General features: G+C 37.3%; 1 protein-coding gene across 4 annotated transcripts; it reads right to left on the reverse strand.

Moving 5' to 3' along the window:
• Positions 1–1,101: 1,101 nt before the first annotated feature.
• On the reverse strand, positions 1,102–13,315 carry LOC141919420 (granulocyte-macrophage colony-stimulating factor receptor subunit alpha-like). 4 transcript variants are annotated; one of them, XM_074814954.1, is made up of 10 exons: positions 13,081–13,315; positions 11,062–11,137; positions 7,498–7,627; positions 7,241–7,411; positions 6,356–6,495; positions 4,725–4,763; positions 3,815–3,953; positions 3,161–3,248; positions 2,516–2,597; positions 1,102–1,575 (listed from the first exon to the last, which is right to left on the reverse strand). In XM_074814954.1, the coding sequence occupies exons 3-10, from the start codon at positions 7,553–7,555 to the stop codon at positions 1,507–1,509; spliced, it is 786 nt and encodes a 261-aa protein (XP_074671055.1). In that variant the 5' UTR covers positions 7,556–7,627; positions 11,062–11,137; positions 13,081–13,315; the 3' UTR covers positions 1,102–1,506. The 4 variants fall into 4 exon arrangements, 3 of the variants coding, with proteins under 3 accessions (XP_074671055.1, XP_074671053.1, XP_074671054.1); XM_074814952.1 differs by having other exon boundaries at positions 7,241–7,416; XR_012621977.1 differs by lacking the exon at positions 3,161–3,248 and adding an exon at positions 3,005–3,122 and having other exon boundaries at positions 1,536–1,575; positions 7,241–7,416.
• Positions 13,316–17,382: the final 4,067 nt, after the last annotated feature.

Raw genomic sequence — 17,382 nt, forward strand, 5'->3', positions numbered from 1 at the left:
ATTTGTAATGTCAGTATTAGTGAACCTAGTTGTTGTAACCATATAGCTCTGTAATACAGTGTCCTGGCTTCATCTGGGATAGAGCTAATATTTCTTAGTAGCTTGAATAGTGCTGGTAGATTCAGTATGGGATTTGATATGAGAAGAATGTTGATAATACACTGATGTTTTTAGTCGTTACTAAGAAATCAAGGACTTTTCAACTTCCCATGTCCTTCTAGTGGGCAGGTTCACAAGAAGCTGGCAGGAAGCATAGCCAGAGCAATGGACCCAAGTTGACCAATGAAATATTCCGTATCATATAACATCATGCTCAGTAGATAGAGGAGGGTTGGCCGGGAAGCTCACTCTCCTCTTCCAGAATTGCGGTTTTGGGATTTTTCTCTTTGGGTTCATTAGCTAGGAACGGGCTGGGCATCGGTCATCAGGTGGCGAGCAATCCCATTGTGCATCACTTGTTTGTATATTCTATTATTACTAACATTATTATTTTAATTTTATTTTATTTCAATTATTAAATTGTTTTTTATCTCAACCTGTGAGTCTCCTTACCTTTACCCCTTCAAGTGTCTTCCCCATGCCACAGGTGGGGGAGGGTGAGCGAGTGGATGCATGGTGTTTAGCTGCTGGCCAGGTTTAAACCACAACATATGGTGTTGCCATTACTAACAGGACATAAGGTTTGTAATGAGTTTGAAAGGTCTCATGGCTGAAGTTTGTCAGGCTTGCTCTGCTTGAACTTTTCTTGACCTCTTTGTAGTTTTGTTTATAAAACCACACAACCAAACTGTACCATTTGCAGCTAGCAAGTGGCAGGCTTCTTCTGGAGAGTTCAGAAGTTCAATTGCCAACATTTCCCCCGCCCCCCCATATTTATCTACTACCTGTTAGCAATCATATTTTAAGCTATTTTTTCATCTACCACAGATATGAAGTGATGAAAAGTAGGAGGAAATTTTTGGTTTTGTAAATGGCTATGAGCAACATCTAGGGCATGCTGTGCTGAAGGATGTAGCAACATGGTTTGAAGGCAAGAAATAGACTTATGAGAAAATTGTCTCCTGAACTCTTTAACAATACCCATTTTGTATGAGCAAATGGTAATTTTTAAGAGGTTTAATCTTTGCTGTGTTCATACAGATGACAAATTTTTATTCCTGATCACAATCTCAATATGGCTGTATCTTTTCCAAGGCACTGGATCACTGGAGATTTTATTCTTTTGTATGGTATTGAAAAGCAATATAATAACTTCCAAAACACCACTGAAATATTTTTGCTGAAACAGTGCAAGAATACTCATCATAAGAAGAAACAAAAATAGTCCAAACAACTCTATTTATGCAAAATGCAATCAAACACAAAGAGGCTTTTAAAGATAGGCTCTTGGGTAATTGTGTCTACAGGCAACACTATTCTCTCTTCTTGCAAGAGGAAGATAATATTAAAAACTTGTAAATATATATGTTTGAAAAAATTCAAGTTGATCATTTCATCTGCATGTCATTATGTCACCTCTTCAATAATAGTTATTTCTTCAGTTCCATGTTGTATTATTTGATTCTTATATTCTGTCTATTAAAGGAAAAATAAAACATTTCATTAGTGTTTCATCCATGAGATTACCCATGAGTTTACAATTTATGAATCTCCTGTCATTCAGAGAGTTACTATATAGAAGCTGTAGTGGAACTCTGTCAATAAGAGGACTGAAGTAGTCATGTCTAGGTCTCTCCTCCATGAGGAACAAAAGACGTTTCCAGTCAAAAGCCAGAAAACTCATCTTTTAAACACAGAGAAGTTACCATAATAAAGGAACAGAAAATAAAAGGATTTATAAAGGCTCACCAGGGATCCAGTGTATTCTTTCAGACACATTCTTGCTTCCAGGCCTGGCTGTAGCCAACTTAAAGATTTTTCAAATTGCATACTGCAGCAAACTTTGCAACATGCAGTCTAGATAGGCAGTTTCTGCAATGTCTGCCTGTCTGTTCCTTCTTCTTCTCATGAGTTTCTCCATAAGCTAGAACCTCTCAGCTCTCTACTGTATTTTTTTGCTTTCCATACCCTGGAGACTTTTTCTCCTTCAACATCATTGCCAAATACTAACATGGGTCTCAACTTCTGCTATGGAACAACTATTTTTGGCCAGCAGTAGATTGTCCCTTCTCTCCCCATTGCTAACCAAAAGTCTGATTCTGCATTATTATTCTGCTGAGAATCTTAGGCTCAGCGCTATTCTAGTGATAACATATGGATTATAAGGAGAGCAGGGTGAAATTGTGTATTTTCTCCAATGCTCCAGTTAGATGGACGACAATTGTTTCAGAATAGAAAAGGAAGAATAAACTAATTATTTGCATATGGGCCTTCTCTTTCAATACCCCCAGAGCAAGAAAAATAAAGAAAATTTACCCTTGGATCTGAGCATCTTTCTGACACTTAGGTCATACTTTTAAGACTGCAATGGATCCTTATTTACAACAAATTTCAGGCAAATGGGAAGAAAACATACCTGGAAATCCATTGGAGAGAGCTCATGGAATGGGTCTCTTGGCTGTGGTATGATAGCAGATGTTTTTTTCAAATAATTGCTTCTACAGTGACAAAAGGGTTGGTGAAGAAAAGACTTAGTATGCAAACATATGAACATGCACTATATAATAATGTTCCTGAGGTATTATGTTATTCCTCTAAGACAAAAGCAGTGAAAATGTAACTAAAAATTACATAGGCTGGATAAAATGATATCATTTAATTGTTGAAAATATGGATAATAATTTATTTTTTGACTTTTAAAAATCATGGGAAGTTGCTTTTTTAAGTATCTGAAAAAGAAATATTCTCAAAACAAGTAAACAATTTAATGTACCACCCATCTACATTGCAGGGTCTGATGGCAGGAAAGCAGCACTGATATAAGGCCTTGTCCCAGTATTGAAAAGCGTTCTGTTACATTGATCAAGTGGATAAGAAGGTTTGGAATCAGAAATATAGACCCCACCTGAGGAACATCCAGCAGGTCATGATTGCTACTATAGTTCAATGTTCATTTTCTCCTTCCTCCTCTCCTTTAAAAGGAGGCCAGAAATTTTCTGTTGGGGAAAGAGATGTTCTTTCACCTACAGAATAAAAATTTTGTACAAGAAATAAGGCTTACACTGCGCAGAGAAAAAGTACAAGACTTGCTGCCAGCACTGGTATCATAAATAAAGTATACGATGAAGTAGATGTAAGTTGTTCTTTTCCTGAAAGACAAGCAATCATCAAAGTGTTGATTAATATCACAGAAGAGGAATGATTGCACAGCTACATGCAATCTGCTTTACATGATAGTGTGAAGCACCAATATGAAGTGGCTTCTTCTTTAGCTTAGCACCTCATTGTCCTGTAACATGTGAATGGGATGGCTGACAGTATGTGGACTGTATGGTAATTTGGGACGTTAAAAAGTGTTTTGTGAGGAACTGAGGCCTACACAGTCCTTCAAAATCCAAGGTGGCAGAGAGTAACAGGGAAAAAGAGAAGTTTATAAAGCCAGAAGTAGAAATGGAAGAAGGAAATGAGCTAACAACAGACCTCAAAAAGGTCTGCTTTATTCACTATCTCCTTGCCAGAAGCACCCGCTGTCACACCAGAATGCTTGGAGATCTCCCTTATATTAAGAGATATGCCAATTCTTCACTCTTTTTCATCCTAGCAAATTAATATGCAAATATCAATGTGTTTCCATATGTAAGTATGAAGTAATAAGTGAGGCAGATAAGTAATAACTGAATGAAAACTAGGTCAAGGAAGTGATTTTCATTCTTACCAAACTCAATGGGTGTACTCCACTCTCCCCAGCTTGTGCTCACTAAACAGCCATTGTCAGTTGCTCTGATTTTGACGCTGTACCTTTTTTCTGCTCTGAAGCTCTCAAATATGTAGGAGTTTCCTGTAATGCTTCTTTCCTAAATACAAAACACCTAAACTGAGAACTTTTTATTCATTAGACGTACAGATATGAAGAATGTGTCAGGTCCATTTAATGATGCAAAGAATTACAAAATAAAATTTTGCATATACTTCTGTGCACAGGCTAGAATGAAATAACAAACAGAAAACTAGCCTTTAATAAATTAGCTGGTTCCATCTTAATTCCTTTTGTTTGAACATTTTTATTATTGGTGATATGAAGATGAAATTTGCAGTATGCTTCCCTAGCTCCTTAGCCTCTGCTAAACAATGAGACTTTGTGGGAAAAAAAAAAAAAAAAAAAGCGCTTATTTTCAGTCTGTAAATTATTTATTTTACTAGAAGGTAATTCTTTAAAGATCTGACATTCCCTTACTGTGGATGTTTTCAAAACCGAAGTAGAGTTTAACATGCAGATTATACAGAAGGAAAAGTTTTGACATATATCGAAATCCTTCTCAGAGGAATATTAGGCCTTCTTGAAAACTTTTTTTTTTTTCTCCTTTATACTGGTTTATCTTTCAGATGATATTTTCTTGCCTCATCCACCTGAACCCCTTCCAGAGACAATTAATGAAGAAAAAATTACCCACATTTTGTGTGTTTAAGTGTAATGTGGAATTATGATCCATATTTCTACATATATATGAATTTGGTAGGAAATACAAAAGACTGTAAAATGGAAGATTTTGTGACTTGCATAGAAGTAATATAAAGTTCCATATCTGCAGCATAAATATTAGATTAATATGGTAATGAAGACTTACTGGTTTAGATGTGGTTTTGAGGTTTTTCTCAGTATCAGCCTAGTAACAAGAGAAAAAAATAATTTTTATGATTGGTCTTTTTGTTACTATATAATATAGGGTCTTACCTTATGAATGTTTGATTTTCAGGAAAAAAAAGTCTAAAAAAAAATATAATTTTTTAAATGCTTTCTTTTAAAGAATGTGAGGTTAAGCGGTTCTTCCACTGAAAAGTTTTCCTCACCATTGGTGCTCTGAAACACTGTACCCTTTCAATTTGATTGCAGAACTGAGTATCAAAGAACTAAACAACAAAAGACTCAGGTTGCCCACCAATTAAAATTTTATGTTTTACTTGTACAAAACAAAGTACATAAAAAAATACTAGTAACCTTGAACAATGTTTTTTCTGTTAAAACTTTTGTCTGCGTAGTTTTTATGCTCTTAAACATTTAATTTAGCCATGTTATGTCTCCATTTTTAATTTTTTTTTTTATTATTGGAACAATGAACTCACAAATATTTCTGCAAATACTCCAACCTTTGTTTTTGATGTATGTAATACTACTTTTTATGTTCATCCATGTCTTCAAAATATTATAATTACTGAAATGTATAATAACAACCATATACAGGTAAAACCTGAAAATCCTGGATATTTTGTTTCAATAACCTGACAGAATATTTCTTTTTATTCAAAGACATGGGTGGCTCTTTCCACTTTAACTTAAAAAGAAAGGACACAGAACTTAATGAAACCCCACAATGAACAGATTCTGTATTACTGTCCCTTATGTCTGATTGTGACAGATGTGGTGGAACCATCTTGATTGTGTATGCTGCAGGCCTACTTTAGATAAACCTAAACTCCTAAACTCTTTCAGCAACACCATGCTGGTGTCAGTAAATGGAGGCAATGGGAGAATAAGGCAAGGTTGGATACATAAAGGGCAGGATGGAATGTGCGGTGGTCCAGGTGGAGATACCTAAGAGCTCTTGCAGCATATCCTAACTCACAAGTGTGCTTTTGTAATAGAGCACATGTTGCTTCTTCGGAGCTAATTTAGTAATACCATAAACCTGACTGAGCATAATGATGACTACAAAAAGGAGGAACAAATGCAAAGTGAGTTTGTGAAAGACATGATAATAAGCAACTGATGGGATAGGAGACTGCACAGAGAAAAACCGTAGAACTTCATCAAAAACCAGCAGCAAGACTGAAAGACTACACTGGGACCCAAACTGCCTTACAGGGACGCATAAAATTGGTTGTATCCAATTTAATAGTATCTTTGCTTTTTTGTAGTGTATTTAGAGTTCATTTTATGTATCCTATGGCTGTTCACTCTAAAGTCATCAGGTAATATGACCCATCCCCCTCCCGGTGCTAGAATAGCTATTCAACCTCAGTGTGGGGAATCCCTTGCCCAGTTTCTTTAAGGACCAGCTGTACAGTGGACTGAAAGCATTCCCTCAACTTGCTGCCCCTGTTTGTGAGTGGCAGCAGTCCTCAGCTCATGTGCAAGTGGGGTACTACAGATCAAAAAGGAGAGATTAGTTAAGTAGGGAAAGAACAGTATTGGTTGCATGGTAGTGTGTGTGCAAATACAAGCATACAAAATACTGTTAAGAGTTATAATTATTCTTACTTTGTTTTCAATGACAATTTCATATTTGAAACAAGCATGTCTCTTCACATGACTTGTGCGAGGTGGTTGCCACTGAATTTCACAACGATGAGAAGCTTCTGTACAGTTCACAGTGACATTTAATGGAGGAGTGAGTTTTTCTACAATAATATAATTAGAAATACAGTTGGTTAATAATCAGTACTCTTCACTCTGCCTTTTTAAAATATAGGTAGATGTTCAGACAACTGGTCTAAAAAGATGTAATGCAGCTTCACCCCATATTCTGAAGCAGGACTCCCTGATTTAACACTCCAGTTGAGGAACCTGGAGTATCGGCAGCAGCAATAGGTAAAATTAAAAAACACAAACCATTTGTTAGATTCTACTGAATTCAGCATACAGTCTGTGCAGGGATTTGGGTTTTATTTTATACTGTGTTCATATTAGACAGAAGGTTGGGGTTTTTTTAATTTTTAATTAACAACATTCTTCCATTAAAAAAAAAAAAAATTTTGCTCACAGTGTTAAGGTAATTGGTTCTTTTGTAGTATGTGGATGAACAGAACTAAGAGATAATGATATAAAACCAACTTCTAGATAGTCCTGCTCAGGCATCCTTAGCTAGTTAATCCCAAAAGGCGAAACCTTTCTGTCAGAGAATAAATATTTGACTGAAATGTTCACTGTTCTCTAACCTATGATTTCAGATTGTCTCTGACTCATTTGGTTTTGATCATTCTTGTACTTTTGACTTTTCAGGAATCAAGGCTGGGGAAAAGGAAAAAACCAAAATCTGTTATGAAGAGCAGTGTTTTAAAAATGTATGCTTTTTTCCAGGGATGAATTCTATTTCATTCCATTAGAATAAAAGTGGAAATAAAATTGAAAAAAAACAATCCTTACCAATTTGGTACAGTTTAATCTTCTTCTCATATGACTGAATGTTTTGTCCACTTCTAGACCCATTTACCAGGAAATAAGCTTTCGTATTTTCTATCATCACATTTTGGAATCTACATCCTCTGTGCCTTTCAAAATCATCTTTGATGTAATTCTGGCATTCTGTGAAATCTTCTTTCCTTTACATGACATATTACATCAGTTAAATATTGGCTATATTTCATGTCAGACCAGAAATCAAAATTCCTAGACCCTCTTACCCTGAGGTCTTCCAGTACAGAAAATATTGGGTATCTCCTGAAACAGTCCTGTCCACATGCCAAGTGCAGTTCATGAAGGAAACATTAAAAATGACACAGACAAAATTTTCAATGGCTGTCTCATTCATGCCTGCAAACACAGAAAGAATATCCCATGTCCACTCCCTGGAAAGACTGTATAACTGCTCAAATCATGCAGATCTCTGCAAGCTCATTTAGTAATTTTTACTTACCTGATTAGTGAATCCAACTTCATATTGGGTCTTGCAGTTACGTGCTTGCTTTAAGACAGCAGCGATTTTATTTGTGTTGAGCCATGAGGATTGCTTATCATTGTTACAAATGCTGAAGATGTGATTAGGATTTAATCAACTCTTTAATCAACTCAGGAACAGTGATGTAGTGGAAGTTAATAACAAAGACAGTCACTGTTGTGTCCTTTGTTTAGATCCCCTGTTTATCTAAGGTCCAGTTTACAGTGAAATATAAAGTCTACAGCCATGAGCAAGGCAAGTTCTCTTGCTCTGACCCTTGGTTGGCTTATAAAGGACTAAGTATTTAAAATAAGTTGTCCACCACTTTCTTCTGCATAACAGCTGGGTGATTGCAACATAACCCTGAGACTGCTTCCTGAAGCTAGTCCCTGCAGAAGTGTCACAATTTTGAAGAGAGAATGGCATATTTTTTGATCTCAAGTTGCAAACGGTTGCTAATCTGTTCTGGCACTTTGGATTCAAGGATAGGGTGAATTTTGTATGCACTGAACTTGATAGAAGCAGGCCTGAACATCCATGTCTTTAACGTAAAACCATGACAAAACTGAAGCAGTATGCGATAGCTTGCTTAAGTTAGAAGACTATTCATGTTGTATATTCACATGAGGAAAGAATTCCCTGTTTTTTCTTCCCTATCAAAAGGTGACATCTCCCGCAGGAAGGAATAATCATGCAGTACCTCTTAACTACTATGACCATGAATTGAAGGACTGGGTCACAGTTTTCCATGGCAGTGCTTCACTGAGCTTAAGCACCATTACTGCTTACCTTTACATGTATCTCCCTAGTTAACCTTAAATCTCCCTACATGTCTAACACAGGTTCCCAAACATGGTTCAGAAGCCACCATATTATGAAAACAAGTGACTGCCTCCTGTCTGAGCTTCGCTCTTGTTTCTTATGTTCCCACAAGCATCTGATCATGTAGATGACAGCACTGATTCAAAAAGAAATGCTGTTATTGAGCAGACCAAAACTTTTGACACCATTAGATGCTTAGGGAGAAAAGTATAAGGAGAGGTAAAGCACCAAGCAAGCCTTCACCCTATATGGTCTCTCAGCTACCTGCAAGCAGTGCCCTATGGACTTCCAAAGTTAAAGCCTACCTCACAGATCACTGTGCTTAGCAGTCCAAGAAAGCCTGATCTCCCATTAATTTCCTTCATTCCTTTTGAATCCATTTATACTTTTGGTCTCTACCACATCCGTTGCCAATAGGATGAGCAAACGGAGAATTCAAAAGGTCGTTTCCTTCTGGATCCTTTCCTCTCTTCAGCTGTAATGTGAGAAATGACACATTTTCTCCTGAAGAGAAGGAACTCAAACACACTTGTGTTTTTCATGGCTTGTTCCAAGCAGTTACTGCACTGTATGAAGGCTTTTGGGACCACTCTGCAGAAGGAAGATGTCATTTGAGTATACTACAAATGTAGGCACATAATAAAGATGGCTAGGATCACAGTTTCCAGAGGGAAAGGTTGTTATCTAGGACACCTGATGTTGTGTGGCTTAGCTACAAATAGAGCTGGACAAATTAAACCCCAATCCTCAGAATACCTCAGTGGAAGCATTCACTTCTTGTTCACTGCACTGGGAGTCAGCATGCACTAGGGAAAATATTGTCACGGCCAGGACTTTGCAAATGAGTCCCAAGAGCAGCAACCATCTCATTCTTAAAACTTTGGAAATAAAGAGGAATTGTTTAAGAGACAACAAAGTTGTCAGAGTACTTCTGGATTTCTGGAAAACTTCCTCTCTTCCAAGAGGAAGATTGAAACTGTTTCAAGAACGTGGTTCAGCGGTATGTCTTTTGACAACAGTGTTGGCCTAAGCATCCCCTGTCCTTCCCCATCCTCCATGGCTCCTTCCTGATTCCACACTGCCTCCCTGGATCTGCTAGTGCCACTCCCTGTGGGGCCTCATAGTGAGTAGTTCTGAAGAGATTATCACTAAAACTAATGCACCTCCCACCCTAGTAGTTTTTGGTTCTTGTTTTTTCAGCTGGCTTATCATCCTTTACCAGAAACAATGGAACAAGCTCATCTGAGATGACAGTGTGGGTTAACAAAAAAGATCCAGAGGAGAGATGTCTAAGCTATTTCTGCTGCTGCAAGAAATGCTGACCTCTGTCTAGTCACTAGAGGTATCTAAGCTTTCAGTATAGAGTTGTTTATATCCAACTTATGTGTAAGTTTATATATATGTATAACAAACCACTCCTGAGAGTCCAGTGATTATGGTACTATACTGAGGTGATGAAGAGCTTTGCTCAGTTCTCTGTCTGCCACAGATTCACTTTATGGCCCAGGGTCAATCAAGTCTGTGTACTTCACTTCCTCAATTACAAAACAGAGCTTTCTTTCCATCAAGAAATTGTGAGGTTAATGCAGCAGTCTGAAGTATGGTCACAGGTGCTGTGCAAGGGTCTTAGAGGGATGAGTTTTGTGAAGTCTCTGACAATACTGCAAATCAAAAATAAAGGTTATTCTGATTTCAAATCAGATCACAACCTGATTCATGTGTGGCCAAAGAAGCAAGAAGTTGAGTTGGCTGGTGACACAGGAAATAGGGTAAAAGAACTCCTAAAATGGCATTGTAGTCAAGGAAAAGGCAAATGAAACCACATCCTTGACCTCTTCAGTGGTGGCCTTAGTTTTTTATATCTGAGAGAAATGTATAGAAATATACTCAGATGTTCTTAAAACTAAATAGCCCAAGTTCTACAGTCAGAACATTACTCTGCCTACAAAACAGCCATCATCAACTGCACAGTGTCACGTTCATGCCAAAAGCAAGCACATGGTGAGAAGATCACTCAGATATGTATAAGTCACTCTATTCCATTTGCTGCCAGGACTTTTGTTCCAGGTTTTGAGTGGATTTATTTTTAATTTTTTATTTATTCACCTTTCTATGGATATGCTAAAGAATATTGAATGGAGTAGCCAAGTATGATTATCCTTCCCTTAAGTTTTAGTTTTGAGCCTATTGTATTCTTCCTTCTGAACTGCCTCCTATATTAATTGATATTTAAAATGAAATACATATGCAAGTATACGAATATCCTCACAAGCATCTTTTGCTTCATATATGAATAACCTATTTTCCTATATTTTAATATCTTTAGATATATTTGAAATCTTTCTTGACATTCTTTATATCTTTTCCTAAAAGAGGTAAGGTACTTTATCAAGACAGATATGATGATTGTGATTGCACCCAACTGCATAACAACTCACTGTTTAAAGCATATACAGCACTTTATTTATTTATTTATTTATTTACTTACCTACTTACTTTTCTTGAGTCAGCTTAGATTACCTCCATCTCTTGAGCAGATGTTAGAAACTGTGTAAGAGTAGTAGCTGTAGAGAAGTATCAGAGAAAAGAAAATCTGACTCTGTAATGCTTTATGGTGATCGGGATTATTAACAAGGACAGGATCTCCCCTCTGGGCTTTGAACTCAAGAGAAGTTTTAGGTTTATTCAGTAGTTCCTGAATAGAAAATGCATAAAGTGCTCTTGACTCTTGAACACAATGAATTAGATAATTTGTAAAGAATTGTAAATAACATATTTGCTATTGGAAATTAATAAAAGGAAATTAAATTGATTTAAACTTTTAACCTAACTCTGAAGAACCTGTTAAACTGTGAGGTGGAGTTTGTCTTTCCTAAACTTACCCAAGTGCTGTACAGATATGCCCACAGGGGAACCAGTAATTCTACACTGCCTTAATAGTGTCTGGAAAGAAACAGCTTCTCAAGACACAATCTATTCAACCGTCTAGGGCAAGATGAATGAAGGCTTCACTATGTTTATTTCCTGCCAGTCACTGAAACGATAGCCCAGGGTGACCAGCCCAGTGGGATCCCTCTAAGACTAAGCTATCCACCTTGGTCAAGTGAATCCAGGAGGATTCATTTCTTTCACCTCTTTCACATCATTTGAAATTCACATGTAAGTACTTAGCAGAAATGATGCCACTATTTTTTTTTCACTGAAAACTGCAAATTTACTTTTGAAAATTCCTTTTCCTCCTCTTTCTTACACCTGTGTTATTATCATATGCTTCTCTTTAGAAAAACAGTTGCAGTAGAAGAATAGTACTGTCTTCCCCAGAGGCTGTCCAAACTTTCTTTCACATCTCAGATAATTCCTGTGCAGATTATTGATCAAAATCTTAAGGAAACATAAAGTATTTCTGTGTGAACTTGTTTCCCTTCTGCACTGTAGTTTATAAACTTTCTCTGAAAATTGGCTACTGCTAGACTCCATGCTACAGCAAAACCACTCTCAGTTACCTCTCAAAGCATGCTGAATCCTGACACATGTCCACAGGAAATGATTGTGTTAGGAATTTGGAAATATCAGAGAGGTTAAAATCCTGCTGCAGTGACTATTCTTATCCAGATTCATTAGACAGCTGATTAGAGGAGAATAAAAGCTGCCCAATAGCCTGCTGATTATAAGTAACATACAGTCATGTAGCTTGTCATGTCTTGATACTGCTGTTTTTTATAACCAATGAAAAGGAAGGTTTGTAATTAAAAAAAAACACCCATACTTTTTTTTTATATTGCTATTTTTTTATTAAGGGAAATATCTTATCTGTGCTGGGTATAGTACTTAAGACCTCTGAGTTTTATTTCCAGCTTTTCCTCTGAAATACTTGCAAAGTTATTTTTATCTGAGGGAATATATGAAACGTAATTACTGCTTATATGTTGTATGTGCTATGAGGCTAAAATTATGCCTACATTCCTGTGACATTTTCAGAGAACTGTGTAAGTGTGAAATCTTCTACTTCGGTATTAAAATCGTAATAAGAGAAAAGACACGACATACTTCTACTGTACTGGTGCCTAAAAGTAGTAGTCCTCAAAGGGATTCACTCTGCATAGCGATTTTGCTCTATGGATGTAAAGAGCTCGAATCTGAACATTTTCAGTGCAACTGTGTTTCAAAGGTGACATAGGCACTCTTCAATGCTGTAATGCAGGTTTTAGCTTAAGCAAAATACTGCTATGTGGATGAAACCAGTAATACTGGAAACTGCTAATTTTAAAATATTTTTATATAATTATTTTCAGACTCTAACAAAAATACACCATCAAAATTTTGGTTAAGACATTCATCAGACAAAAACATGCATTTGCAGGTAGTGTCTATCCACACCTCACACATTAAAACTAGCAAAAATAACAAAATGCAGTATTTCTTTTCCTAGTTTCTTTGGAGTAAAAAAAAAGAAAAACAGAAAAAAAAAATAGAAAACAAAACCAGATAAAGACAAAAGTCAACCTACCTCTACGTTGTTTCTCTGTGGCTGTGGCAGTTACAGTAATGGGGCACAAAAAGGACAGAAGACGTGAATTTGCCTTGATGCCATACTTTCATGTGCTTTGACAATGTGACTTCATTATTAAGTTCTTCTGAACTGCTCATGTAACAGGCTTAATAATCCCGCCTACGTCTTACTCACTTCCCTTACCCTGTACTTCTGTAACGTAACAGGGAAAAGCGTAGTTACACCCATTGTTTTTCTACAGGAAGACAAATAGGTCTCAGAATAGAAGGACACCCTCTTTATCACTTCATTCACATAATTTTCACTCATTTCTGTCATACATTTTTCATATAGGTGTTTGTACAGGGCACAACCTCAAAGGTAGGTGAATATATGAGCCTACCTACTGGCTAGGTATAGGTCAGGTACCATCCTTTCAAGCCATGCCACTGTTTTCTGTTTATTGCTTTATGTCACTGCCCTGCACAGGAGAATAAGCCTAGTGCTCTGGACTTCGTAACAGTCATTCCCAGCTTTGCACTAGATGGGTAACAAGTCAACGCCACCAGCCTCCACAACTTTTCACTGTAACGTGGTATGTGGGCTGGGTGAATCCAATCCACAGACCAGGAAAAGCTATTTCACTCATGCAAATACCCCGAGTGCACCAAATCAACACTATGTCAGTTGTCTGTGCATTCAACAATGTGAGAACACACACAGTGTGGTGCTAACACAATTGGTTTTGCACTGCCCAGACATGGACATCCACAATTGCCCTTGTTAGCAGGCTCCAAAATGAGTAAACCCAAGGCTTTTTTGCCATCTTGACTGCTTTTGACTCTGAAGAGTGTGCCTGGGTCCTGATAGATGTTTGTCCAGCAAAACAACTCTCTGTGAACTGAGAAACATAGCACCTGCCTTTTCATGTACCCCATCGTACAGTCTGATTACAAAGCCCTCTGCCTTTCTCACCTTTAAATAATTTGAACAGGAAAATGAAGTTATTAAAGTAGACAACAGCATTTAAATCTGATCACTTATAATGTTTACTGAGTGTACTAGTCTTACTATACGTATCTGTTATATCTCACTGGAGGAGTGGTAAATCATATCAAATCCGTCCTGCTTCTGTCTGTCTGTATCTTGTACAGCTGCATTCCCATCAGCCTTTGCTCTTGTTGCTCTTCTGACAGAGGGGTTTCTTGAGATGTTTCTGCTTCTTCAGGTCTCAATTCCTCAATTTTATTCATAGAGTTGACAACAGGACACTAGCACATTCCCTGCTAAGACATTTCATTTCAGGACCTGCAGAAGTAAGTTCTTTTGTTCTCTTTCTCACTTTCTGATGTAGACACTTCCGTAAAATTGGAGTGAATTATGGGTTTGGGATAGATTTGTATCAGTAAACATGAAACCTCATTCTCTATAAGGTATATACTACCTGCCCAGCTAGACGACAATAATGCTGTGTAGGTTTGAAACTAAACAACTGATTATTGTATGCATCCAGAGGTTGCATGGAATGAAACAGGTTTTCCATGGAAAGAATGTAAATATGTAATCACATTGAGGCCAAAACTTTTCAGTATGACAAGAAACAATAGTTATTGTGTAGCGAACACAAACTACAACCCTGTTACTATCATTTTCTCGTTTAATAAATTAGAATTTCTCAGAACACTTAACATTGTTAGCGGCATGAATTATCCAGGAAAACAGCTGTAAATAGTCCAGTGTTTTCTTGGATTTTTTTGGTTATGTTCTTTAGTTCATTAACAGGATTTCTGCTTTCCAAAGTGTCAGTTAATTCTACACTCAATTCTAATGAACTATTGACAAAGCACTTTGCCACTGTGTCCTTGAACCTGTTAAGGGCAGATTGCCTAGGAAAAAAAATTAAGAATTTAGAAAGGTCAGTTCAGAAAACAGTCCAAATCCCATCAGTGGTACATACAAACTCCTAGACAATTGGACACTTGGTATACAGTCTCTTCGTGCCAACCAGGAAGAAAAATATGGGACCTGATCCAGAAGCAGAGGCATCACTAGGTAATCTATTATTGAACACGTGAGCCTTCAGGTGAAGTCACTCATGAAAAAAGCAGAGAGGGATCATGCAGAATAAAACTAGGGATGTTTTCTTCATCAGCAGTGACAGAGAAGAACTTGTCCTTGCATTTGGTTCAGACCTTAGTATTTAATTTAGCTCCAAGATGTGGTACATGGTGAACTCACACGTAAATTGCACTCACTACGTCTTCCCTGAAATAATGTATGAATTGTTCGCAACTACAACCCAAAAATCATGACCTAACCTCAGGGAATAAGTGAAATAGCCAAAGCAGAAACAAAATGGCTTTTATGATGAGAGTTCTAGGTAAGGTACAAACTGGCACATCTTTCACACCAACTGGCAGGTCTTATGGAAAATAAGATTTTCAGCACTGTTTCTCTTTCACTGTTTATGCTGTACAGAAAGGTAGCCATCAAGTTGTGAAGTGTGCTTTTATATTATTATGTGCAGGTAGAACAAAAGCTAATTGGTGATCTTGGGATTAGTGTGTATTCTCTGTTTGGTCACCAAGCAAATCTCATTACTTATGACATCTTGCAATGACTAGAGAAAATTCGATCAAACAAACTCTGCCTCTGTAGTACCTGTGACAAGATACCAAGTTGGCACCAGATGAGCTGTAACATTTTGTAAGACAAATATTCTCATGACAATCCATCATGCAAGCTACTCATGCTCTGTTTATTGATGAGATAATGAAAAAAACCCAAGCATCAATTGGTAGTCTACTGCTGCGAGACAAAGCACCAATTTTATTACTTTTTTCTTTTGTATCAGAATTTCTGCATCCTGAGCATGTATGTGGGAAGGGCACGCTTTGGCAAGTAAGTACCTGGAATGACTTCCCTTCCACAGAACAACACTCTTTCTTGATGGATGCAGCTACTACAGGTATGTGTCATGTTACTAGTGTTTCTCCCACAAGCTGAGGAAAGGCTTAGGATACTCCCACTCATGATTTCCACCTTGAGCTCAGCACACAGATTTGGTTGTGCCTGTCTGGGTTATTTGCTTACTTCAGGGAACAACTAGTTTTCAAACTCTATTTAGGCTTGCAATTAATTTCCAAATGAAATGGAAATCTCTCCTTGGCAAGCTCTCAAAGAGAGAAGAAGTTTTAAAACGTGCCCACTGACTGTAAAGTTGCCCTGGCTGGGATACTTGCCCTACAATAATGAATAGCAAAAAGGTGAAAGTTCACTGTAAAGTTGCACTTTATAGGAGCAGTTTGGTTGGCAAAACAGATCTAAAGGTTTAGGATAGAAACTGAGGTAAATAAAGGAAACAGAGCAAATTGTATAATCAGTAGCTACTCTAACGCAGTCACAGATGAATGAAATGACTTAAGTTGTAATTATTTCATTTTTTTTTTCTGATTATATTCCTGTACAACGAACGGAAAATGCAGATAGATGGATGACGTTCACACACGTATTGTGGTTAACAGCAGATGAATTAATACAATATGAGTGAAGGCAGACATCTGTTTCTTCTTAGCTAAGAGAAAGCACTGCACCTTGTTTATTACCTTCCTTCTAAAGCGTACTATTTTGCATAAGACTCTGCAGGGGACTTTTTGTTGGAGTCTTGTGAGAACAGATGCAAAAATATATGCAGAATTACTGTGAAAATATAGCAATGGAAAGAATCCAAAGACAAAGGAAAACAAATATTCCACTTCACTTTCAGAGGTGTGAAGAATCATTCAGAAAAAAATATTTCTGTGAGACTTCATGGGAACCCCTGAAGAAAACTGGCATTTCAAGTTTGTGTTTGTCTTCTGGTTAAAGGTTTCCCCTGAAAAACAAGCGTTATATTGCCAGTGGTGAGGTTGATATCAGGAGAGTTTTATGGTTTAGGTTTTAGTTCTCCTTCAGTGATGGCTTCAGGTTAGAATTGAAGGTGATTGCATAAACCATTTCACAGGATAAACATGCCAATAAAGGTTAATGTTGTGATTTCAAATAGAAACCAAGAGAGCCTCTCTGAGCCAAGGGGTGTCAGTAAGAAGCCACAGAATTTTCTTAGTCTTTCAAAGCTGATGCTGCTTCTTGCCAAAGTACCTTCAGCAAGAGAAACACCTCCCAGAAATAAGTGAGGCACTGAAGCACACACATGCCAGAGCATGTTGAACAATAGTGGCACTGATCTGAGAAGAGCTACGTTTTGTGGCTATTTATATTGTTAAAAGAGTAGTTGCATCAAGCATGCCCATAAACAGCAGGTAAATAGAAGTCCGCAAT

This window comes from Strix aluco, chromosome 2 (genome assembly GCF_031877795.1).
Source record: "Strix aluco isolate bStrAlu1 chromosome 2, bStrAlu1.hap1, whole genome shotgun sequence".
NCBI lineage: Eukaryota > Metazoa > Chordata > Aves > Strigiformes > Strigidae > Strix > Strix aluco.